General features: G+C 42.5%; 2 protein-coding genes across 8 annotated transcripts in view; one reads left to right on the top strand and one right to left on the bottom strand.

The window, feature by feature from the left end:
• Positions 1-3,650, bottom strand: part of ZCWPW2 (zinc finger CW-type and PWWP domain containing 2) — a 146,425-nt gene extending 142,775 nt beyond the window's left edge. For 2 of the 5 annotated variants that reach the window (XM_069561214.1, XM_069561212.1), the window contains exon 1: positions 3,118-3,650. Coding sequence is in view for 1 of the 5 variants with exons in the window: in XM_069561211.1 (XP_069417312.1) it covers positions 1,352-1,506 (155 nt within the window). In the remaining 4 variants the exon portion in view is untranslated. Of the gene's footprint in view, positions 1-1,351; positions 1,597-3,117 lie in introns of those variants that run through there. The other 3 variants (XM_069561213.1, XM_069561215.1, XM_069561211.1) reach the window with 3 other exon arrangements.
• The window catches only part of AZI2 (5-azacytidine induced 2), a 34,758-nt gene continuing 11,358 nt past the window's right edge, over positions 3,084-26,483 (top strand). For 2 of the 3 annotated variants that reach the window (XR_011250786.1, XM_069561217.1), the window contains exons 1-5: positions 3,163-3,749; positions 22,121-22,341; positions 23,777-23,902; positions 24,366-24,465; positions 25,593-25,741. Coding sequence is in view for 2 of the 3 variants with exons in the window: in XM_069561217.1 (XP_069417318.1) it covers positions 22,126-22,341; positions 23,777-23,902; positions 24,366-24,465; positions 25,593-25,741 (591 nt within the window). In the remaining variant the exon portion in view is untranslated. Of the gene's footprint in view, positions 3,750-22,120; positions 22,342-23,776; positions 23,903-24,365; positions 24,466-25,592; positions 25,742-26,483 lie in introns of all 3 variants that reach the window. The other variant, XM_069561216.1, reaches the window with a different exon arrangement.

The raw sequence follows: 26,483 nt of genomic DNA, 5'->3' as shown, positions 1-26,483 counted from the left end.
GTATTGAATAAACTAATGAATTCATATCTCAGATAGTAAGAGTCTAAGTCTCAAGCTTCAGAGAAGGGTTGCTCTTACTTCATTTAATAAGTACAGAATTCCCCCTACTGGATCTTTTTTCCTCCTTTGTACAATCTACCAACCCCATCCTGGGGCCTCTGCTGCTGTTCTCCTGTTAGCTCTTCTCGTATTTCTTCTCCCTACTTCTTACATCAAAGACTTCCTAAGATTATTAAATTTTTCTTCACCTACATATGTTTCCAAGAAAAAGTCACTGCATTTATAATTATGACATTCATGTTTATTTTTTTAAATGAAAGCTGTCAGAAGCTAATTCCTCCTGATTATAAAGCACTTCAGGTCCAAAAGTTATTATGAAGTACACACTGTCTGTTCAGAACAAGGCTAGCTGCTAGAGACAGAAGGATATATCTTTTTTTATAAGTAGAATGTAATTGCCATAATAATTTGATATCTATTATCAACCCATTTGAAAAGCACATGAACAAGATCTCCTTCTACAGTTAGGAAATTGATCTTGTTCCTTTTCTCCTTGAGTTCATATATTTGTATCACTTCCCCAACATAAGCTTATCCTAACACATTTCAGTGCTTGCAAATACTTTAGTCATATTTCCCTACATAAAACAGTATATTTAAAAATTCCTGAGAACATAAATTTAAGAACTGTCATCAGGATTGTTATATTAACTTACTAGAGCAGTACTTATCAAATGAGAAACAGTTCAAATTATGATCATTATAAAATATCCTAAGTCAGCTTTTATTGGACATGCATCTCATTTAGAATTGGATAGCTCCTCCTCCCTCCAATGAAGTCATTCATTTCAGAATCATATTATTTGTCGCTAAAGAGAAACAGGGTTCAAGCTGATCCTAGCCTGACATTTTGTATTCTTCCATTCCGAATATTTAGAAGCAGAAGGATTCCTGGTTATATCAATAATCACTCTTCTGAACTACTAAACTATGGACCAAAAATCACATAGGAATATGCCATAAAACTATTCTTAATCAGCAGACAACTGTGCCCTTTGGTAACATTTTTGAAAACCATTGGAAATTACTATTCTTAGGAAACAATTAGCTATCCAGTTATTAGAATCATTTACTTTCTAAACAGATTTAGGTCAGATTAAAGGTTCTACTTTAATTGTAGACTGGGAGAGGGACAGTTACTGAAAAGGAAAGGGGAGAGGTGTCCAAGCTCAGGCACAGTCGGACGCAGATCAATTTTCGGGAAGAAACATGCAATTTAACAACCTGAAAATTAATACCCTTAAAGCTATCATGTGGGCTTCCCTGGTGGCTCAGACGGTAAAGAACCTGCCTGGAATGCAGGAGGCATGGGTTCGATCCCTGGGTTGGGGAAGATCCCCTGGAGGAGGGCATGGCAACCCTCTTCAGTATTCTTGCCTGGAGAATCCCCATGGACAGAGGAGCCTGGTGACAAAGAGTTAGACATGACTGAATGACTAAGCACATAACCCCCTGAAAGCCGTCATGTACTTTACAAGGTTAAGGGTCTGGGTTACATGATGCCCAGTCTGAGGAATGCTGTTTCAGGGATACACACAGTCTCAGATACACACAGTGTAACAGAAGTCATGAACTTTGATTCTGAGGGGAGGTCTGGGGTGGGGGATGGGGGCGCGGCGCAGGGTGAGTGATGAGGTGTGGGAAGAAAGAGGCAAAACAGACTATGTAGGCCCAGACAGCAGATTTTTCATTTTTGGTAGTATCTTTGAATCTGCTTTATATCTCCGCCACTGAAACCATTCCCTTACCCTAGGGCTCTAGACGTGAACATGATTTGGATGTGGGGGATGGGAAGAAAAAATGGTTTTAAGACAATACTGATGAAATGACACTGAAACTGATATATGAAGAGACACTGCAATTTCAGCTTATAGGTTCTGACATCTTAATTCCATCCTGCTAACACTGAAGAGCCACACATACACAACAGTCACAAAACACAGGGCAGAGACACAGTAAGCATGATCCCTAGGATGGTCTGGTTTTAATAATACAAAATTTAAATCACTAACCCAAAATACACTTAATATTTTTTTCTTAAAAGACACATTCGCTTCCCTCTAACAGTATCTACTCTGCACAGCTTAGAAATACATACCTCCCATTAAAAAAGAACAAAACACAACAGCACTATTTTCTTTACTGTTTTAACATATTGCCTAATTAAACCGAAGATCTGAAGCACCTCTAAAGAGTCAAGATTGTTTAAAAACCAGAGAAGTAGGCTGAGCCACAGTCAGGAGTTGTGCCAAGGGCCGTATTCTTTCTTCAGATATGGCTCTGAAACCTATTTTACCCCAGGGCAAACGGAACCTCGCTGAAGCTAGTCCTCACTCTGGGGCTTTCAAGGGCAACTCCTGATGGAGAACATCAGGACCTTGGCGAGATAACGGGAAGAGGTGGGGAAAGCTGGGGGAGAATCTCTTGGGATATCTGTTTTCATTTACCACAGCCTGTAAACAAGACCTTTGAAAAAGTGACTTGTGTCAAGAGTGTGGAACTCAGCTCAAAATGTCCATTTTGTAACAAGTATGTTTATAAACGCTTCGGAGGTAGCGTTTCCTAGGTATTCGATCCCTAGGTCATCAAGATTCCCTGCAGAAGGATAGAGCGACCCGCTCCAATATTCTTGCCTGGGAAATTCCACGGACAGAGGAGTCTGACGGGCTACCGTCCGTGGGGTCGCAAAGACTCGGACACGACTCAGCGACGGAGCACACGTGTCCATGTTCTACAAACAACCCTAGCGCAGCAGAGTACATCCCGAAGTTAACAGCTTCCTCACTGTTAATAAGAGCCGCGTGCCCAACAATTAGGGTATCCGGAGCAACGCCCCGAAACCAGGAGCGGCGTTAAAAACTCCTCAACAGGAGCACACTGCTACAGTTCCTCGTTCCGGGCCAGGGCGAGGCGAGCGCCGGAAACCCCAAAGAGCATTACCCTGCGGAGCCAACACACGACACGACGCTCGGGGACCCCCAAGCGGACGCTCAAGGAAACACACGACGCAGAAGGCGGCCAACGGCCCAACCGCGGTCGCCGCAGCTGGAGTCTTACCCGACAGCGCCTCCGCTTCCCGCGTCGCCTCGCCCACCCCGCCGCAGAGGCTCACGGGACGCGCGGCCGCGGCGGCCCCGCCCACCTCGCCGCGGACGCTCACGGGACACGTAGTACACCGCGCCCTCCGACCCCGCCCCGGCACCGGCTTAGCGAACGCCCTCGGTGCTCCCTCGGGCCTGACTTCCGGTTGGCCCGCTTGGCCCTGGCTCCGAGCTGCGGACAACCCGGAGGCCGCGTTTCCGGCGCGCGGCGCCCGCCCTCCCGCCGGCCCTTTTGCGGCGTTTCCCCTGCGCGGCGCGCCGCCCGGGCGGGCGCTGACGAGGCCGGGTAACCGGTCTTCTTCGGCAGCGGCTCGGCCCTCGGCCTCGGCCCGGCCCACCTTACAGAGCCTCCGGGCCGCAGCCCACTAGCCGGCCGCGCCGGCCCCGGCACCGCCGAGGCAGGAGAAATGGGAGTCCCTCCGCGGCGTTCCCGGAGCAGCTGCATTCGTCAGGGAAGCGGCTGTGTCTTCGAGGAAACCGGAAGCCCGCGGTGACCCCTGGCGACCCGGTTTGTTTTCCGTCCGTTTCCAAACACGGGAATCGAAACTCGGCGGCCCTGGGGGCGGCCCCACGGAGCCAGTGTTCTGGGTGAGTAGCCGCTTTGGTCCTGCAGAGGGTGCGGATGGTGGGACCACCCTCCGCTGTCGGCGCTTATGGAAAGAGACGGGTCCTTTCTCCAAACCTTGGCGGGGGTACCCAGCCGCTGGGCATCTCGGGTGCCCACCAGGGATGCTGGCATCCTGAATCTCGTCCCCTCGCGCGAGCCGGGCCAGGCCCGCTTGGTTCTCGCCTCTCCCGAGTATTGGTCTTTCTGCCGGTTCTCTGCTGACAGGGGCCCCTTCAGTTTTATGCCATCCAGCGACACCGCATTTAAATTGGAAACCAAAGAGGGGGACGTGTGGCTTGGATGGTCTTGCCTTGGCGATGTACATTACATTACTCAGGACTAAGAAAGAGTCCGTAGTCGTTGGTTCTCCAGTGTCTAACCTACATACCCAGGATGGTTTTCCATCATTTGTTGAGTGACTGCCACATGCCAGGTAGATTGAGTCCCTCATGCCTACTGACAGGGAACTCAGATATTCGAAAGTGAAAGAGAACACAGAAACTGAAATACGGATGAAAACCGATTGGTCCAGCATGTGTTAGAGATACGCTGAGATGATCAAAGTCTGTGACCTACTAGTACTGAAATTGATCCATGCCTCTTAAACCTAAAAGACGTTTGCCTTTTTATGTTTTGGAGTTTTAAATTGGCTTGAGCAAGATCTCAAGGCATGGTTTACGTTCCATTTTTCTAGAGTTGTCATATCTAATTCGCCAACCTGTGGGGGAATGGTGCATCCTTCCCAGGTTTGTTAAATTTTATTGCGATGTTGTTTGTAAAATGGGAAGTTGTAAACAAAGGTAAGGTTTTAATGTTAAAGAGACATAGTGAAATGGGAAATGCACCGGATTAAGTGAGAACATTAACTCAAAATCTGAGTGCTGAATTTTCTACTTACTCGCTTGACACTGGGTAAGAAACCAACTCTGTCCATTTTCCCTATCTCTGAAATGGAAATAATGCTTCCTCTCCAAGGCATCAAAGCAGTTTCCTGGAGTTTGCTGGCTGTAGAGTCAGCTAGCCATTTTTCATTACTGGCTGCTGCTAAGTCACTTCAGTCGTGTCCGACTCTGTGCGACCCCATAGACGGCAGCCCACCAGGCTCCGCCATCCCTGGGATTCTCCAGGCAAGAACACTGGAGTGGGTTGCCATTTCCTTCTCCAGTGCATGAAAGTAAAAAGTGAAGTCGCTCAGTCCTGTCCGACCCTCAGTGACCCCATGGGCTGCAGCCTTCCAGGCTCCTCAGTCCATGGGATTTTCCAGGCAGGAGTACTGGAGTGGGGTGCCATTGCCTTCTCCGAGCAAATGAGCTAGTTCCCTTAAAAGTCAAAGCACACTGCCTGACATGCCAACACAGAATGTTGTCATGATTATCAAATAAAATGTTATGAAGTACTTTATAATCCTTGAAGTAATGAAATCAGTGAAACAATGTTTTTTCTTTTGTACATATATTCTGGATTAAAATACAGTTGTCTTATCACTACGAGAGCATTATGCTCAGTTGCGTTGAGATGTATTATACTTTATGAAAGGAAAGAAAAGAAGTAGACTGCCTTTCACACCTATGTTAACCCAGAAAGAATCTTATGATTCCTTGGCCATACAAACTGATTTCTTAACTAAAGCGGTTATAAAAAATGATAATGGGGTTTTTCCTAGTGTATATCTGATGTCGAGAACGTTTTTGGGCTTTCGCTGGATTGTAGGGTCTTTGAGTGCTGAGGTGCATAGATTAAGTGGTGGTGATTGTTATAGGCGCTCAGTCGTGTCTGACTCTTTGCCACCCCATCGACTGCAGCATGCCAGGCTTCCCTGTCCTTCACCATCTCCGGGAGGTTGCTCAAACTTATGTCCCTTGAGTCGATGATGCCATCCAATCATCTCATCCTCAGATTGAGTGATAGGATCTTGAAAAAAGGCACTCAATGATCCCTTCTTTATAAGCTAGTTAGACCATTCCTTCCCTTAATTCTTGCGTTAAAAATAGAAAAAGAAGTAAGTATTGGTTTTCCTCTGTAAGACTTAATTCTTGTTCTGTAGTATATTGACTGATCTTATGAATGGATTTTATGAAGTAGGGATAGTCTGGCTTTTGAGAATTAGAAAGACGATGAAAATTCTAGATAAGATTCACTTCAGGAGGCAATGCGAAGTTGAGGAAAGAGCCTATTAAATAGGCCTTGACTCAAACCTTAGCTCTCTTATACTGCCAGGTGATTATAGACAAATTTACCTCACTTCTTTAAGCCTCTGTGTGCTCGTTTGTGTGATAATACCTTTCCGGTCAAGTTTGGTGATGACATGACGTATTATGTGTAGTATATCTTTTACTCAATTCATAATAAAACTGAATTGTTTTAGGTTGCTATACCATGTTTGCATTAACACTTTGTTTTCACAGTACAGAAAGGCAGCATCTGAGTGATATTGTTCAACCCCGGCATTTTCCCACAAATAGTGGGAAAACTTAGATCTGGATAGATAAACTAATCAATAATCAAGGTGCCAGGTCTTTGAGTCTGGGCTTCAGAATCTCAGGCCAGTGTTTTCCCTACCACTGAGTTCTGCCTTGTCCAGATTCTTATTGGGAAAATAAGAATCCATTTTGTGTTGCCTCTCAGAATGTGGTATTAAGAACACACATTTGGAAGATGGTTTATTTGGGTTCACATTTGACCTTTGCTGCTGATTCTTTGTGAAGGTGTAAGTAAGGTATTTAATTTTTCTAAGATTTGTTTATATATTAGAATAATGGTACCTACTTGAGAAATAGGAAAATGTATATACAGAAGAAACGTTGCTCTGTCCTAATATTATTCAACCCCACTAGGGATTGCAGTCCAAGAGACAGTCTTTCAGAAAGCTCTGAGAGGTCAAAGCATAGTTCTATAAGTTTTTGAGACAGAGGATTATATGTCAAATGACATAGTACTGACAGTTCACATAGTCCAGATCTAAATGTACAAAGTGAATAAGTGGTCATGGGTCATTGTGGCCTTTTACAAGATTAAGAAGGAAGTTATTTCCTAAGGAGTTCTGGTTAATGCAAATCCACAACACACATTAAAGGAAGGAAGGAGGCTCAAAAGGGTAGAAAAAAATTTTATCTTTAAATTTTTCTCATCTTGTCATAAAATATGAATGTTATTTCATCAGTTTCCTCCCCTTGATCATTAATTTTTTGATAGCATTTGGTGATCAAATATTTGGTTCCCTGATGCCAGGGCAGTTGCTTACGTGCCGTAGGTCCATCATGTCCTTTGGTTGTGGGTCTTAATAGCTGATTTTAAGGAGTTGTACCAGTAAGGTGTCTGGCGAGGACTGCTGGTCAGTTCCAGTGTCTGATAGGACTTGGCCGGTTCTGCCGTGCATCTGCATCGTGCGTGTTCACTAGTCTGTAGACAGCTATCTGTGTGGTCAGAACGCACAGCAGGAGGACTTTCCCGGCAGTCCAGTGGTTAGTGCCCTAGCTTCCACTGCAGCGTCGGATTCCTGGCCAGGAAACCAGGATCCTGCCTACCATGCTACATGGCGAAAAATTGGAGGGGCGGAAATTGACAATAGAAGTAACAGTGCCAGTAGTAAATGTTTAAGCCAAGATCCTCCTAAAGTAAAGCGTTTTCATAGTATGGTTTCTAAACTGGGAACAAATTTGAATCTTCAAATATATTATAAGATGGGTTAACAAATATCTTGGCTAAATGGTCTTACCATTGGAAAACTGATAGAAACCCCGCTGCTGCTGCTGCTAAGTCACTTCAGTCGTGTCAGACTCTGTGCGACCCCATAGATGGCAAGCCCACCAGGCTCCTCTGTCCCTGGGATTCTCCAGGCAAGAACACTGGACTGGGTTGCCATTTCCTTCTCCAGCGCATGAAAGTGAAAAGTGAACGTGAAGTCGCTCAGTCATGTCTGACTCTTCACAACCCCATGGACTGCAGCCTACCAGGCTCCTCCGTCCATGGGATTTTCCAGGCAAGAGTACTGGAGAATATAAGCATTAAAGGCAAATTGGGAGGTTTGTTTCCAAAGGCTATCCATAGACGACCTTCAGGCCAGAGGAAACCAATTGTGAGCATTCTAACCAGCCTGGAGAGAGCTGGGGCCATACACGTGTTCTGTAACTCCATTAGGTTCATTAGGAGCTACCCAGTACTTAGCATCTAGTGGAAAAGAGTGATTATGGCCAGGTTCAGAGCAGGTGTCATTAACTGGCCAGGTAAGAAGGTCCCACGTAGTGGCGTTAGAAGTAGTGGGTACTATGTATAGTATTAGAGTTACTTCTAAAATAAAATAAGGGCCATCCAGTTAGAGCCTTGGAGAAGGCAGTGGCAACCGACTCCAGTACTCTTGCCTGGAAAATCCCATAGACGGAGGAGCCTGGTAGGCTGCAGTCCATGGAGTCGCAAAGAGTCGGACACAACTGAGTGACTTCACTTGCACTTTTCACTTTCATGCATTGGAGAAGGAAATGGCAACCCACTCCAGTGTTCTTGCCTTGTTCTGGCGGAGCCTGGTGGGCTGCTATCTATGGGGTCGCACAGAGTCGGACACGACTGAAGTGACTTAGCAGCAGTTAGAGCCTTGGAGAGGAGAAATCCACGAAGGAAACCTAGGAATATTGGACATAAGTCCACAAACCTATGGTTTGTTTGGCTTGATTTTTGAAACTTGCAAATGATTGAGCCCGAGGAAGAAATACATTGGGTTTATAAGCAAAAGTGTGAGCAAGTGTCAAAGTAATCGTATGCAGGCTTGGTCTGGCTGTTTGGGTCAGCTCTCTACTTCAGGTGTCGTTTTTTCATCCTGGTCTGGTGGTGCTGATCCTAGTTAGTCAAAGTCAGGTGTCAGAAACAGGAGTTACAGTTCATTCAGGAGTGGAGGCCTGCTGTGGGCCCTGTCCTGCATAGCTGTAAAGAGTCTTTTGTTGATGTCTTTTCCAGTGTGCATAATCCCTTGGTTGCAAGTCATGGTGAGATCTTCATTCAAAAATAGATTATTGTGATAGGCTTTAGAAACAAACATAGAGTGTTGTTTTAATAATTTGATTCAATTTTACAGTAATATAACGAGAAGCCATCTAAAAAGTGAGTCTTAGACAGTGAATATTAAAAAAAAAAACACCCTCAAATAACAAAACTAGAATTTAATATCTACTGATGCATTATCTTTTTCTCTGTGAAATTACCTTTGTAACAACCAAATAGAGCCAAATTAAGACTTATTGTAGTTAATAAGACTTATTGTATGGTTAATTGACCACATGCTCAGTTGCTCAGAGGTGTCTGACTCTTTGTAACCCCCTGGACTGTAGCCTGTCAGGCTCCTCTGTCCTTGGGATTTCCCAGGCAAGAATACTCGAGTGAATTGCTATTTCATTTGCCAGGGAATTTCCTGACCCAGGGATCGAACGCACCTCTCCTGCAATATCAGGTGAATTCTTTACCAGCGAGCCACCTGGGGAGCCCAGTTGACCACACAGCCTCTTATAAGTAGGCTGTATTGGAACTTTTTGTGAGGAATCTTAGATTAAACCTTCGAAAGGCCTCTCAAGGTCAGAGAGGAGAAGGCAGTGGCACCCCACTCCAGTACTCTTGCCTGGAGAGTCCCATGGACGGAGGAGCCTGGTAGGCTGCAGTCCATGGGGTCACAAAGAGTCGGGCACGACTGAGCAACTTCACTTTCACGTTTCACTTTCACCCATTGGAGAAGGAAATGGCAACCCACTCCAGTGTTCTTACCTGGAGAATCCCAGGGACGGGGGAGCCTGGTGGGCTGCCATCTATGGGGTTGCACAGAGTCAGACACGACTGAAGCGACTTAGCAGCAGCAGCAGCAAGGCCAGATAAGTTACACCAAGACGTTGCCACGGATTCTTCCTACAATATCTGTAGATTTGGGTGAATTCCTCTTTGAGGTCCCCAAAATACCTGAGGTTCGTGCATCTTTTAGATGGTAGATGGTAGCCTTCTTTACGGAGAAGGCGATGGCACCCCACTCCAGTACTCTTGCCTGGGAAATCCATGGACGGAGGAGCCTGGTAGGCTGCAGCCCATGGGGTCACTAAGAGTCAGACACAACTGAGCGACTTCACTTTTGCTTTTCTCTTTCATGCATTGGAGAAGGAAATGGCAACCCACTCCAGTATTCTTGCCTGGAGAATCCCAGGGACAGTGGAGCCTGGTGGGCTGATGTCTGTGGGGTCGCACAGAGTCGGACACAACTGACGCGACTTAGCAGCAGCAGCAGCAGGAGCTAGCCCTACAAATATTTTCTCCTGCTATAATTCAATTTTAGAAATAAGAAAAACTTTTATTTACATTTTTTATTTTTTAAATTGTGAAAGTATGATAACACATTTATGGGAGATTTGGAAAATACAAAACAAAGTTACATATAGTTCCACTTTATATTACAATTATTTTTTAAGTAACTAAACTAAGATTTTTAGTTGGAATTTCAGTGTGAAACTCTCAAAACTTAATAGAATGAGTAGACAGAAAAGTACAAGGATATAGTAGACCTAAAAAGCCCTATGGACCAATTCAGCATAATTAAGATTTATACAGGTTTTATACAAATTCTGTTCAGGTTCCCAGGAGACACTGGCACATAGCCAGGGACATAAAACAAGGTGCAAAATGTCGTCGTCTAGATTTTGAAATCATAGTCTGTTCTCTTATCACGTGGAGTTATGTTAGAGATGAATATCAAAAGATATTTTAAAATAACCCACATGTTTTCAAGTACAATGTGACATTTTCCAAGAGAGATCTTTGACTCAGCCATTGAAAGCCTTGAGAAGGTTAAAAGACTGAACAAACAGAGGGTGATTGCAGAGAATAAAGTATTTAAATGAGAAATTGATATGAAAGATACTTTTAAAACCTCATGTATGTGGAAATTAGATGTCTACTTTTAAATGATGGATGTATCTAAGAAGCCATAACAAGGAAAACTAGAAAATATTTATAACAATAAAAAGGAAAAGAGAATTTATCGGAGTTTGTGGCATGCCGCTGAAGGTGCTCAGTGCAGCTGAGTGCATTGTGGACTCTTGACTAAGGCGGGAAAGCAATAATGGACACGAGCATAAAGTTTTGTGGGGTTTGAATAGAATCTGCACTTTAGTTAATAGTCTTTTTTTTTTTTTTTTAATGACGTATTTCTTGATATTCTCAGAATTGGATTAGAAGTTTCAAGCCTCATTCAAATACTTTTTTAAAAATCACTAAAATAATAAGCATTCTAGACTTTTAGCAGTAATACTAGATGCCAGAATAAATGGAACTATTATCAAAGTTTCAAGTGAATATAGTTACAAATCTATCATTCTATTCATACTTGGTCAAACAAGTGAAATAAAAATATCATAAATTTTTTAGCTAAGCAGAAATTCATAAGTTTTCTGAAGTATATATATTATACTGTATATATAGGTATGTATATAGGTATGCAAAAGCTTTTCTGCTACACTTGATAAAGGCTTGAGAAAGAAGAATAACAAAAAAAGATGGAGAAATTGGAAAATATAAACTAAATGAAATGGGAGCACTGAATATGAAATAGAAAAAGTGAAACACACTGGAAAGAACTAGAAATAAAGATCATCATATAGTCCTGTTTGTAAACATGGCTGCTCATTAGAGTCATACCTAGAGCTTTGGAGGAAAAAAAATACCTAGGCACCTGTATTTTTTAAAAAATTCCAACATTATGCTAATGTGCATCCAGATTTTAAAAAGTGATTATAGGTTTTTCTATTAAATGGTAGCTTTTGTGATACAGAATTCTATTATTTTCTGTTGAGCAATCATGATACAATGGTATTAAAATGAACAATATATAATCAAACAATAGTAAAAGATGTTTATCAGTTTTCACAAAAAATAAAATTGCCAACCATAAGGGAAGCATGATTAACCTTAGAGTATGAAATAATTACAATTTGAGGGGTTAAGTAGAGTGATGTAAGTGGAAGTACATACGTGCATATGTTTTCATCCACACAGCCCAGTGTGTGTCTTTGGTACATTGAATCCATTTACATTTAAGGTAATTATTGACCTATATGATCCTATTACCATTTTCTTAATTGTTTGGAGTTTATTCTTCTCAGGTCTCTTCCTTCTCTTGTGTTTCCTGCCTAGAGAAGTTCCTTTAGCATTTGTTGTAAAGGTTGTTTGGTGGTGCTGAATTCTCGTTAACTTTTGCTTGTCTGGAAACCTTTTCATTTCTCTGTCAAATTTGAACAAGCATCTTGCTGGGTAGAGTATTCATGGCTTTAAGTTCTTCACTTTTATCACTTTAAATATATCATGCCATTCCCTTCTGGCTTGAAGAGTGTCTGTTGAGAAATCAGCTGAAAACCTTACGAGAGTTCCGTTGTATGCTATTTGTTGTTTCCCTTGTTTCTTCTAAGATTTTATCTTTGTCTATAATTTCTGTCGGTTTGATTACTATGTGTGGTCCTCCTTGGGTTTATCTTGCCTGGAACTCTCTGCGCTTCCTGAGCTTGGTTGACTTTTTCCTTTCCCATATTAGAGAAGTTTTCAGCTATTATCTCTTCATATATGTTCTCAGGTCCTTTCTCCCTCCCTCTCCTCCCCTTCTGGGACCCCTATAATGTGAAGGTTGTTGCATTTAATGTTGTCCTGGAGGACTCGTAGGCTGTCTTCATTGGGTTTTTTTCCCCATTCTTTTTTCAATATTGTGTTTCGCAGCAGCGGTTTCCACCATTCGGTCTTCCGGGTCACTCACCGTTCTGCTGCCTCAGGTGTTCTGCTGCTGATCCCTTCTAATGTGTTGTTCATCTCTGTTTGTTCTTCCGTTCTTCTAGGTCTTTGGTAAACATTTCTTGCATCTTCTCCTTTCTTTTTCTGAGACCCTGGGTCATCTTCACTATTGTTATTTTGGAATTCTTTTTCTGGAAGGTTGCCTAGCTCCACTTCATTTAGTTCTTTTTGTGGAAGTTTGTCCTGTTCTTTCTTCTGGGAGTTAACCCTCTGCCTTTTCATTTCAGTTGTTCTGTGGTTATAGTGTTCAGTCTGGAACCTGTGGGACTACAGGTCTTCTTGCTTCTGTCTGCCCCCTGGTGGATGAGGCTGATGGGAGGGCCTGCTGGGGAAATCTCGGCACGCTTATAGCATGTTGAAAAGCAGAGACATTACTTTGCCAACAAAGGTCTGTCTAGTGAAGGCTATGGTTTTTCCAGTGGTCGTGTATGGATGTGAGAGCTGGACTGTGAAGAAAGCTCAGCGCCGAGAAATTGATGCTTTTGAACTGTGGTGTTGGAGAAGACTCTTGAGAGTCTCTTGGACTGCAAGGAGATCCAACCAGTCCATTCTAAAGGAGATCAGTCCTGGGTGTTCTTTGGAAGGACTGATGCTAAAGCTGAAACTCCAATACTTTGGCCCCCTCATGCAAAGAGCTGACTCATTGGAGAAGACTGATGCTGGGAGGGATTGGGGGCAGGAGGAGAAGGGGACGGCAGAGGATGAGATGGCTGGATGGCATCACTGACGCAATGGACATGAGTGTGAGTGAACTCCGGGAGTTGGTGATGGACAGGGAGGCCTGGTGTGCTGCAATTCATGGGGTCGCAAAGAGTCGGACACGACTGAGTGGCTGAACTGAACTGATGCTCTGTGAAACCTTAATCCAGGATCTGCTGATGGGTGGGGCTGTGCTCCCTCCTGTTGGTTGTTCAGCCTGAGGTGATGAGCTCTATGATACTGCTCAGTGGTGACCTCCAAGAGGTCTCACTTGCCAAGGGGCACCTCCTGGGACTGCTGCTGCCAGTTCCCCTGTCCCTGTGGCAGGCACTGCTGACTCACACCTTCACAAGAGACCCTCCAACACTAGCAGGTAGGTCTGGTTCAGTCTCCTTCCCCCTGGGTCCTGGTGCATGCAAGATTTTGTTTGTGCCCTCCAAGAGGGGAGTGTCTGTTTCCACCTGGCCTTTGGAAGTCATGAAATCAAATCCTGCTGGCCTTCAAAGTCAAATTCCCTGAGATTCCGAGTCCCTGTTGACTAAAAAGATGCAAAGCATGAGAGTTCCGAGGTAAGTTGTAATTGGGGCAGAGTGAGGACTACAGCCCGGGAGACAGCACCTCAGGGAGCTCTGAGAAAGTTAGAGGCAGTGGAGGAAAGTCAATATAGAAGATTTTGGTGAAAGGGGAGTTCAGTGCAATCAAGCCCTCACTTTATATAAGGAGCTAATGTCACCACAAAGGGATTGAGTGCTTTTCTAGATATGAAGAGATATAAGGATCCCTTGGGATCATGAAATAAGTTCCTGAAAATAAGTATCTAAAGACCTGTTATACCAGTTTTCCTGGAGCGCAGAGGGCCCCACTCTCCACCCTGAATTCAAGGGATGTCGCAGGCCAGCAGCTGCAGCAGCACAGGCTTCAGCCTCCGCAGAGGCAGATGCCAGATGCCCTTGTTGTTGCTCACTCGCTGGAAAATGCTCTTGGCAAGTGCCAGGTTGTGGTGGACGTTCCTTTGCTGGATCCCCAGGCTGGGGAGCCTGACACAGGGCTCCAGATCTTTCTAAGAGTGGGAGAACTTCTTTTTTATTATTGTTCTCCAGTTTGTAGGTCACCCATCTGGCAAGTGTGGAATTTGACTTTATCGTGATTGTGCCCCCCCGCCCCCGCCACTGTCTTGTTGTGGCTTCTCCTTTGTCTTTGGACACGGGGTGTTGTTCGTTGGTGGGTGCCAGTATCAGTCTGTTGATGGTTGTTCAGCTGCCAGTTGTGATTTCGGTGCTTTTGGAGGAGAAGATGAGCACACGTGCTTCTGCTGCACCATCTTAATTTGATCTCTCTAGAAATGAGAATAACTCTACCACCCTTGTTTACAGTAGACCTTGCAGGCAGGGTTCCAGGCAACAAACTGACAAGGTAAGAATTAACCTTCTGCTGGCCTCTCTAACTGTGCGTGCAAAGATCAGGTTTGGAATGCCAGAAAAGAGCCCCATCTGGGACGGCCAGGATTCCTTTATTCCCTAATTAAGGAAGCCCTTGTAAGCTGTCTGAACCCAGCTGTGTTCCTATAGATGGCAGTCTGTCTAGGAGCTGTTTGGTCTTTAAGGTGAGGTTTCCCATTGTCAGTTTGGTGCTTTGGTGCAGATATGAGACATGCTCTGAAGAGCTCTGTAAGGATGGGACTGTGGATGAGACGTGTGCTGTTTATCCTTGGACCAGTTCCACTCTTAACATTTCTCGGTTTTTCCCTCCTGCAGTGTCTCCTCTGAGAGTGCTCAGGGTGAAACAGATCTTTGTGAGGCTCCCGGGCAGGAAGGCTTTCTTGACTCCAGCCTTTGCTGTGAGTCCCAAAGGGCAGATTCTGAACTGTTGCTAATGCAATGATCCCGGAAGGGAATGGATTTAAAGACAGGGGATGGGCAACCAAGAAATAGTAGTGCAGGCTTGGAGCAGGGTCCTGGTTCCACCTCAGGGGCAAGTAACAATGTCTTTAAGTTCTTTAAGATGGCAGCATTCTTCATACCAGAGAAAGACCACCTGAGGCTACATTAAAGAGAATCTCAGCAAGATTGCCTGAGACCAGATTAGTGGACTACAGGCCGTGCACACTCCCTAATCTTACCAGCAGCTCTGCCTTTGAACTAAGTGCCTCCTTAAATCCTCGGTTGGGAGACAGCTTTCAGGGCAGGAGCCTCCTGTGCCCTTTTCCCTGACAAAGCAGTAAAGCTGTCCTGCTCTGTTGGGTTGGCTGAGAGGTTCCTTTAGATTTTCCTGTAAGAGGCTGTGGAAAAAACCCAAACTTACTTTTCGGCTAACCCCATTCTTCACCCAGAACCCTGTCTCCGAGATTTGATTTGGCACCAGTTCACAGAGGCCGAGTTTTTGGCATCGAGCACGAGACGAAGGGACTATGCAGGGTGCACCCTTGGAAGAGCTGTACTTACTTAATGGTTGTGGTGGGTTACCTCGTAGGGCTGCAGCGTCATGAGGGTTGGTCCTCAGATACTTCCACTAGGTTCTTAGGAGCAGGCGACCCTTCTTCAGAGCGGGATTCATTCATTCTCTCACTAGCAGAAGTTCGGTCAGACCATATTTGACTTGTTTTTAAAATTTAAATCTGACAAAAAACGTAAGTCCCCTGCCTAGGAAATTCACGGTCATCCTTCAGACTTAATAAGGTAAAGCACCTTGAATAAAATTTTTAAGATCATCACTTAAAAGTAATGAAACCCATATATCAGGAGAACTCACCAGAACACCTGAGCTGGTGGGGCTCAGGGAGCCTATGCTGGTTCTGAGCACTGGTTCAAGGTAGACTCGCTGGTGGTAAGACAGGCATGTCAGTGAAAAGATGAGCAAGTCTATCTGAGAAAGAAATGGAAAATGTTATTTGAGCCAACTTGGAGTTTGTACCGGGAGACATTCTTTCAGAACGTTTTGAGGACTGCTCCACCTTTTAGAGGTCAGAGTATGATCACGTTTTTGAAACAAAAGGTTATACTTTAAGTGATATATTATTGACAGTTTATATACAGTCTAAGGAAAAGGCAGTGGCACCCCACTCCAGTACTCTTGCCTGGAAAATCCCATGGACAGAGGAGCCGGGTGGGCTGCAGTCCATGGGGTCGCACAGAGTCGGACACGACTGAAGCAACTTAGCAGCAGCATACAGCCTAAATCTGCAGATGCCAAGTGAGTGGTAGGTCGTGGGTCATGGGGGCCCCTAGGAACATTCAGGAAGGACGTTCTCTCCTAAGAGGCCTGGCTAATACACATGCACAGGGAAGGGAGGCAATCTGGAGAGGCTGAAGAAACGTTCATGTTTAAATTTTTCTCGTCTTGCCTTAACACCTTCCAGGTTTCTCTGGCTGATCTAAGGATTAAATTGACACGAGGTAGTTTAACAGGAGAAAATCAAACAAAAATTTAATAACACATGTATACACGGGAGAGACCCAGGAGAACTGAGTAACTCGACAGAGCACCCAAAGCCCTCACCGAGAGAGGACGGGCAAAGAGAGAGGCCAGCAGCCTTACAGATGGAGATTCCCCACATAAATGTAGATGCTTCTTACTAAAGGGTAACTACTCTTTGGTTTTCATAGTTCTTCCCCCGCTTCTGCAGTTTCTTAGGAAATGACCAAAGAGACGTATTTTGGTGGCAAATTCTGCTTTCCTACTATGGGGAAACACTTGTACGTGGCATATGGTTAGCGATCAATAAATAGTAAATATTAGGGTGATTAAATATGACAGGATAATAATATCTTTCAGGAAAAAAGACTAATCTGGTGTCAGGAGACAATTCTATTTTTTCCAGTCTCTCACCTCATTATATATAGCATATCTCAACTGAGGATCCTCTCGGTGTTGACTGTAGTCAAGACTAAAAGTCAAGGTCTCCTGAAATAATTCTGAAGGGTAATGCTTGCATTTTTTCCCTTTATGTCTCTCCTGTAGTCTTTAGAAACTACTGCTCTCTTTTCTGCCGCCTCCTCTGGCGGGTTGTCTCCATCTTTCTCCGTTAACACTGGCGATGCTGTGATTTGTAAGAAATGCACGTGTAGTCACTCAGATGACCAAAGTATATTTCACACGTACATTTGGTCTTCATCCACGGTTCCGTGACTCATGGGAGCATCTTTTGTCCTAATGTTTGGTCTCCTTAAGCAGAGCAGACCTTCCCCCTTGCCTGGATTTATGTTAGTGAGGTGACTTTTGGAAACCACCTAACGATGGGGGCTGTTTGCCAGAGGATCTCACCAGCTGATTAGCAGATTAGCGCTTTTAGTCCCCCTGACCTGGGCTATTGAGGTGGGTGTCAGAGAGGCTGAGTCAATTTCCAGTGATTTCAGTCAGTTGTGCTTATGTAATGAGGCCTCTATTAAAAACCTAAAGACGAGAGGGTCAGAGAGCTTCCAGGTGGGTGAACCAGAATGTTTTCAGTGCCCGGTGCTGGCCGCCGACTCTACAAGGGCAGAGGCTCCTTTGCTCAGCACCTCACCCTGTCTGTCTCCACATCTGCTGTTGGGCCATGTCTTTCAATGGTAACCACGTGAGTAAACGGGCCTGAGCAGTCAAATGCGAGAAGGTCATGAGAGCCTCTGCTTCACAGCCAGTCGGCCAGACGCACAGGTAACAGTCTGGGCTCGGTGACTGGCATCCTGAACTGGAGGGGACCGTCGGAGCCTCTGGTTTGCAGCTGGCCCCTCAGAAGTGCAGGTGGCAACCTGGGCTTGCCGTTGGCTTCTGAAGTGGGGGCAGGGACCGTGGGGCTGAGCCCTTTCCCTGAGGAATCTGATGCCGTGTCCAGTAAACAGTGTCTGAGGTGAGTTGTGGGGCCCCCAGCTGGTGTCCAGAGCACTGGCAGTTGGTGGTGTGGAGATGCCGCCGCCTCCACATTGGAACTGGGTGACCAAAGCTCCTTTTAGTCATTCTTGGGAGTTTCATTGTTTAATACCACAGAGTATATTCCTTAAATTGGAATGAAACTTAAAATTACGAGGACTGATGACTGACAATCCAGCTTAACGGTTTTTACTCCCAACATTCTGATTTGCACAGACCTGTATTAGAGGCTGGCGATCAGTAATTTTGAAGAGAACCCCAAATGATTCTAAGGTAGTTGTCCATTCGTCACTTTGCAAACACTACTCTTGGTCAGCTCAGTTTGTTTAGAATATTCTTATACAAGACAGTCTTTTTGGTTGATCTTTCTTATCTTTGATAATGATATCCTGCTCATGGCACTCACTTTTTAAAGATGAAAATAAACACAGGTTTGTTATTTTAAGATAATTTAAGTTATGGTAAATAAACTTAATTACAGTATACGGTAAAATTTGACAAATGTTAAAGCTGCCTTAGTCTAGTTTGTTAAGTTTGTAATAGCCAGTTAGGCTTTTACCCTTTATCCAGAAAATCAGATTTTCCCAGGCCAATACTTTGGATATTTGTGAATATCACAAATGCTTTTTACATCACAAAGAACATAAAACTGAATCTGACTTTGCTGTGAGTGGACTGCTGAAGCTCCCTTTTACTTCTCTGTTGCAATGAGGTCGAGGAAGGGTGCTTGCATAAGCAATAAAGCCAAAGGTCACACATGGCCTATTTTGTTACTTTGCAAGCAGTTTTCCTTTCAGTATGGGGATAAATACAGTGGGATACCTGCCTTGTATTATTTGGTGTCTTTCTAAGATCTCATTTTTCCCTGGCCCTGCAGCTTTTACTCTCTAGAAATTGGGTGTGTATGGAGTCACACGATAAGCATTAATGTTTCTAATACTTACTTGATCTTATATTTATTTTTGCAAGGATAGGAATCGAATCTTTCATTTTCATTCATAATAAATTTGAATGGCAGTCACTGGAACAGTAGGCTTGATGCGTGACACTAGTGAATTTTCTCTTTGCTGTGCTTGGCTATTTCTCGCTCATCTTGGTTCAATTTCATAATCTTTATGGGCCCCAGTTTTCCCAGATGTGAAATGGGTCCAACAGGATTTTCCTACCTCATAGGTAATCATGAGAATTAATTGGGATAGCGTTTGTGAACTCCTTTGTGCAGTACTCAGTAGTTCGTTTGAGTGTGAATATAGTGGTTGTATATGTGTTTTTCACATTCTTGACTCATACCCAGGTTTTTCTTAAATTCCACGGAATAAGGATCAAATCCTATAGTCACTTTATTATAAAGGACCATTTTCAGTGGTTTCTATTCTGCTTTTCCAGTCTCATCTCCTATTAGTCTCCTCATCATCCCTTCTCCCCATACTGGTTCAAGCCTTTGACCTTGTTACCACTGCTGGCAGCAAACGGTTAAAGTTTAAGTACTGTAAGTACAGTAAACATAACCACCCTCTTCGCCTTAGAATGCATGGTTGAGAGTCATTTGATATTTCCTATGACCTTTGAAACTCCTCCCCCTCCCCACCTCTCAGTCGCTATGGCATTCTGTATTGTTGCAAATATATTACTTCCCTTTATGGCATAATAACTATTTTACCACACAGCTATCTCCCACACTGAGTTTTCCTTGCTGAGTAAAGGATTATTTTGTGATAAAAATGCGTGCGTAGGAAATCACACCACTGATCTAGTTAGAACTTTGTGCAGAGCAAAGGCATAAAGGCTCGGATCTTCAAGGTGCACAAACTGTGGGACACCATCTGTTTCAGCTCTGTAGAGCAATTTGACCTACTCCTTTAGCGGGGAAAAAAATACTCCAGTTGAATAAATCGTGTCCATTTAGTTGGCTCTTAAGATATTCTGTGTATCAGACATCTAAGATGAGCACAGTTCACCTCTCCTCACGCTAGACCTCAGCCCGTCACTTACCTGGCCGGTTCTCTTATCTGCTGTTCCTCTTTAAGGCAGAATGCGCGTGTGACAGAGTCTTAGACGGAAGTGTACATGGACACTTGAGGTGGACAGTATCGTATTTCTTTTTGGACAGGAAATGAGGATTTCAGCTACTAGCAGCGTGAGTGGAATGATGTTTACTGTTATTTCAGAATAGAGTTGAATCCAGAGAGGAGAAAGTAAACCCCTCAGGGGAAGAAAACTCTACCTCTTTATCCATCAGTAGGAGAAAGTGCAGTTTGTGCTGGAAACAGCAGGAGTTAATTATGGTCATGAGGATCTACCACTTTGGGGGGATATAGCAGGTCTTAGCCCTTAACTTTTTTGATAAACTGAGAAAGAATCTAACTTAAGAATAGGAGTTGTCCTACATGGTTAGAAGTTTTTAAATTGGCCTTGGTGAAGAATGATTGAATAGTAGCTTTCACCTACTCAGACTTGTAGTAAAACACATTTTTGCCTAACTTTCCTATAATCCTTGGTATAAACAAATCACTGGACATGTCAAACTCTGACTTTACTTGGGAGTAATTGGAAGCCTTTGGTTATAAAATCAGAAAAGCAAATACATTATGATAGAACAGACCCAGAAACACACACACCCTTTCCTTAATTTTCATGTTGTCTGAAATAAAGCAAAACAAACTTTACAAACTCGATCATTTAGTTGTATAGCTGAAACTAACAGAACATGTGCAAATCAACCCTTCAGTAAAAAAAAATTTTAATAAACTGTACAGTGGAGAAAAGGCAGTGTCTTCAGTCAGCGGTGCTAAGAAAAGTGGACAGTGCATGTAAAAGAGTGAAGTTACAACATTCTGGAGCATCTTATCCAAAACATAAAGCAGATTAGAGGCCTGAGTGTAAGACCTGAAACTATGAAAGAAGAAACCAGGCAGGATGCTCTTAGACATAGATCATAGCAATTTTTTTTTTTTTTTTTTGGATCTGTCTCCTAAAGCAAAGGAAACAAAAGCAAAAGTTAACACGTGGGCCTTAATTTCACAGCAAGGGAAATCATTCACAAGATGAAAAGACAGTGTACTGAATGGGAGAAAATATTTGCAAATGATAAAATCAATAATGATGACATCCAGAATAACACAACTCAGCATCAAAAAACAACCTTATTTTACAATGGACAGAAGACCTGAATAGACAGTTTTCTGAAGAAGATATACAGATGGCCAACAGACATGGGGAAAGGTGGTCAGCATCGTTAATTAGAGAAATGCAAATTCAAACTACAGTGGGATAGAATGAGACTATAATTCTGACATCTGTCAGAGTGGTCGTCATCAAAAAGACCACAAATTGGTCGGAATGTAAATCGGTGCCACCACTGTGGGAAAGAGTATGAAGCTTTCTCAAAAAAGGAACAATAGAATTACCATATGAACCAGCAAGTCCACTCTTGAGTATATATCCAAAAAAGGTAAAAACACTAATGAAGAAAGATAACATGCACCCCATTGTTCATAGCAGCGCTTTTTGCAATAGTCAAGATATGGGAGTAACCTGTGTCCATTGACTGATCAGTGGAGAAAAAAGATATGGTGAGTGTGGACAATGGGATACAACTCAGCCATAGAAAAGAAGGAGATTTCGCCATTTGCAACAACATGGATGAACTAGGAGGGTATTATGCTTAGTGAATTAAGTCAGAGAAAGACAGTCTGTATGGTGTCGCTTACGTGGGGAATCTGGAGATACAGACTACTGTATGTAAAACAAATGACCTGAAAGGATATATCATACAACACAGGAAATATAGCCAATGTATTACAACTGTAGATGGAATATAACCTTTAAAATTGGGAATCACTGTGTTGTACACCTGAAACTTATATATACATCAACTGTGTTTCAGTAAGAAAAAAGAAATGGGGGTTTTTAAACGCTTCAGCAGTGTTTGTATTATTCTCTCAATATACTTTTTTCTGCTTATTTATTCAGTGAGACATTTCTATTTTATGTCTTTATTTTTAAACAGCTGTCATGGATGCACTGGTGGAAGATGATATTTGTATTCTGAATCATGAAAAAGCCCACAGGAGAGACCCAGTGACTCCAGTCTCAATATATTCAGGAGATGAATCTGTTGCCTCACATTTTGCCCTCGTCACTGCATATGAAGACATTAAAAAAAGACTTAAGGATTCAGAGAAAGAGAACTCTTTCTTAAAAAAAAGAATCAGAATTTTGGAAGAAAAGGTAATTTGTCTGTCACCTTCATTGTGTTTACGACTTAATAATTCAAAGTATTTGAAATTTTAATATTTGTCTGCTCTGTCTTGCATGAGTGTACCAAATTTCCAAAGATAAGTCGCTGCAAATCTCAAAACCCTGAACATTTACTTGGCCTTCCGTGTCTCACGCATCGTAATGCTTAGTGAATGTGTGCAGAAGACGCTCTAGCAACATGAAGGGGTTAAAGCTCAAATGTTTTTCTTCCCTCTTTCAGATTGCCTTACCTTCCTAGCTGTGTGTATTTCATTCAGGATGTTTAAACCTGTGCAAAAAATTATAGATCAAGAAAGGAAGAAGTTCCTGGAACATTGTTCCAATATGTTTAGTAGTGATTTTGTCAGGACTGAAATTTCACCAGGACTGACATCTTTACCTCAGCATTCTCTTTTATTCTCAAACACATGTTAGTAAGAATGTGTTTAACTGATGAATTAGTGTCCTCTGTTTATACCTTTCTCATGCAGAAACTGTATATCCTAAATGTTACAGAATACATAAGCCAGGTAGCTGACTCAATTATAAATCCTCATCTGCTTTGCTAATGTGTTGCGAAGTCTTCCTCATGCTATCCATGTACTTCTAAAGTTTAACTGAGTTCCTGTTTCTTTAGATCATGCTTTATGATCCTCAGCTCTTCCGTGTACTGTGTTCAGACAGCAGCTTCCACAGAATGAGAAGGAATGATCTAGCTGTACAGACTTGAGGGTGGAGTTTGGTAGAGACGGACTCATTTGCAGGAAGTAAGAAAAGGAGGACTCGGTTGTAAAAATAATTGATTTCTTAGTATTCATATGAATTTTCTTTAATGACTATTAAATAAATTTGTGACATACTGGGATAGAATGAAACAAGATAACATTTTAGAGTTTGTAGTTAGGTTTATTTTAAAAGTCAATAGAAAAATGTGGTAAGTAATATTGGAAATATTTCTGTACTTTGTGATCAACAGTCCTAATAATTTGTTCTGCATTAATACAGCACTTAATGAACTAACACTTCTATTCCTTAAAGTGTCAAGTACACACTAAATTGATACTCACTTTTCCGATGATGGAAAATAAATAGTGTGTTCTAGCTTGGAAAACAGAGAAGCTCCATGAAAGAATGATGTACTGTTTTAGTATGATGAATTATTATAAAAGATACAGCAAAGCATAAGATACTGATTAAGGAAAAGCATAAAAGAAGATTTTTAAGATAGCTATTCTGTGCTTTTGACTTTCTTGATCACTAAGCATAAATGTGCAGAAGTGGGGTGGCCACTTAATTGTGGTTGTGGTTCAGGCTTTCTTCCCTGCATTAGTGTAATTAAAGTGAGCTGCAGAGCCACCAGAAGACGGACTTATTCGCTGATGTCAAGCATCCTCTTAAGCTTCACCTTCTGATTTTATGCCTTTAGCTTATAGGAGCTCGAAAGGATGAAGAAACAAGCTCTGTGGGACGGGAACAAGTAAACAAAGCCTATCACGCGTACCGAGAGGTCTGCATTGATAGGGATAATCTGAAAAACAAACTGGACAGAATGGTAGGTTGGCCTGTAAAGAGTGGAATCTGTATGTTGCAAATGAGTTTTCTCTTTCAGGAGGTTTAAAGTTAGAAATGAGAGATATTTACATTTATTAGACAAAAAATTCGTGTGCTCAAGGCAAAAGCAGAAAAATTTTTAATAGGAATATTTGTTACTTACTTCTTTACAAAATAAGTAGTCAGTTTGTAATGATGTTTAGGTCTTAAGTATATCTAACACCACTAACTTATTTTGAAAAATTGTGACTCAGAGTTTATCATTGTTTTCTTTTCTTTTTTAAGCCAGTGAAAAAATGTCCTAAGTTAGGAAAAGAGATTGGTGAAAACTGCATTCAGTTTCCCACCTTGCTTTTAAGAGGCTGGAATCTATTTTTTCAAATCTGCCTGAAAATGAATATATAACATAATACCGATCTTTAGATTTTATTGACTGTAATGTGGCATTTTCCCTACTTAACTAGAATAAAGACAACTCTGAATCTTTGAAAGTGTTGAATGAACAGCTACAATCTAAAGAAGTAGAACTCCTCCAGCTGAGGACAGAGGTGGAAACTCAGCAGGGTAGGCCACTTATTTGTTTAAATATTCTACCGCAATCAATACGATTTCCCATGCATGTGTTATATCCATGATCAGTTTTCTATGTCTGTGTGCTAAGGACTTACTTTTTAATTTGAGGGCTTATGTTAATTTCTGTGTTCTGCTTTTACCGAATATCAAATCCTTCTTAACTTCTCCTGAGGTGTAAATTGCACTTTTCCTAGAGAAAATTTGGCGGTTGATTCGGGGCTGGTTTGTGATGAAGTAGGTGAAGAGAGGAATGCAGTCCCATATTCTGTAAAGCCTCTTGCCCACGCTGGGCACCCTGTCATTGAGTAGTTACAGCTGCTGTTTTGTTTGTTTTAATCCAGTGTCTGAAGGTTGTTAAAATGTGCAGCTGAGATGCTATGCTGAGAAGTTAGGATTGGGGTTGGGTACTAGCCTGCCCCCATGCAAGCAGGCTCTGAGGGGACAGCTCAAGACGCGGCCTCTAAGAGGCCTGACGGGAGGTTGAGGGGGGATCTCTCATGGCAAGTGAGCAGGCCTTTTTCTATGGACAGAGTCTAAGGAACTAAGTCTTTAGTTCCTTAATAAGGGTAAGGGTTCCTTATTAAGGGCATCCCTTAATACAGATAAGGGCTAGTCCGTGTCCAGTGGTGTTGCATTTGTACAGTAGAATGTTTATGAATGAAATTGTTCAGAAGTCATGCTGTAGGCCTGATGGTCAAACTTTATCCTCTCTGCAAGGACTGGATGGGATGACTAGCTGAGTGAGCCTCAGCTTACTCACGTCATTTCATTCTTAATCAATGTCTTAACCTTCACATATATATGTAATTGATCTGTCATTTCAGCGTATGCTTGATATGTGCTGTATATTTTAAAGTTTCAGGTTGACAAATTAGCTGTTTAAACAGAAAATCAGGAATAGGGGTGATGAATACATGCTATTGTATTGTATAAAATAAGATTGCTAATATCTTAGCATAGACACTTGAAAGTACTTACTGTCTTTCAAAAACATTTTAATTGTAGATGTTTTATATTGGTTTTTCTTTTACCTCCATTTTACTAACATAATTTTTTTTTTGAACTGCAGCCCATGTAGAAGTCAGAAATAACAATTTTAATGTCCATCCTTTTTGTAGTGATAAGAAATTTAAATCCCCCTTCATCAAACTGGGAGGTGGAAAAGTTAAGCTACGACCTGAAGATCCATGGTTTGGAACAGGAACTGGAACTGATGAGGAAAGAATGTAGAGATCTCAAAATAGAGCTGCAGAAAGCCAGACAAACGGTACTACCGAGTCTCTGACTCGAGAAACCCGGTGTGCTGTGTGCATCCTGTGTGGGGTTTATAACTAGGTGTCAGATCACAGAGGCAATGTAAATTGTAGCTACTTAGAGAATTATATTCTGTGAAGATTCACCTTTATCTTCCCGTTTAATCGTTTTTGCTAAAATTTGGTAACTGTATACTTTTATCATAATTCCAGAATTACATGCTTTTGTTGTTTAAAAGCTAATTTTTTAAAAACCTTGTTAATTAAAGTTGTTCTTTCAGCTTCCTTTCTTTCAATCTCCTTAAGTCATTTTTTCCTCTGTAAAGTTCAAAGAGAACTCAAGTTTTAAGTTTTCCATTTTATTTAACTTAATACTTTGATTAATTTAGACATACAAGAGACTTGATTTTTAGAATTATTAAAACAAAACTTTTGAGCATCCACTAATTCTCAGAAGTCTAATACTTTCGGAGCAACTTTAGTTTTCAGCAGATAGCTGAGAATTCAAGAATTAGGGGCAGGGAAAGCAAAACAGAAAACCCTGCTGAGCTGCTAAGGTGTGTTTAGCCTGAAGTCATCCACTGCAACACCAGTTGCCTCTCAGATCATTCAGAGTCTGTCTGCTATCACAGTGAGCCCTGGACGGTGCGAGTGTGGCCAGCGGAGGTCCACTTCCACAGAGACCTTCCCGAGGAATATGCAGTGAGTCTCCGGTCCACCCGCAGGTTGCACGTGTGTGGGTCAGGCCACCGGAGG

This window comes from Ovis canadensis, chromosome 19, assembly GCF_042477335.2.
Source record: "Ovis canadensis isolate MfBH-ARS-UI-01 breed Bighorn chromosome 19, ARS-UI_OviCan_v2, whole genome shotgun sequence".
Taxonomy (NCBI): Eukaryota; Metazoa; Chordata; class Mammalia; order Artiodactyla; family Bovidae; genus Ovis; species Ovis canadensis.
This window is presented reverse-complemented; position numbering and strand designations above follow the sequence as displayed.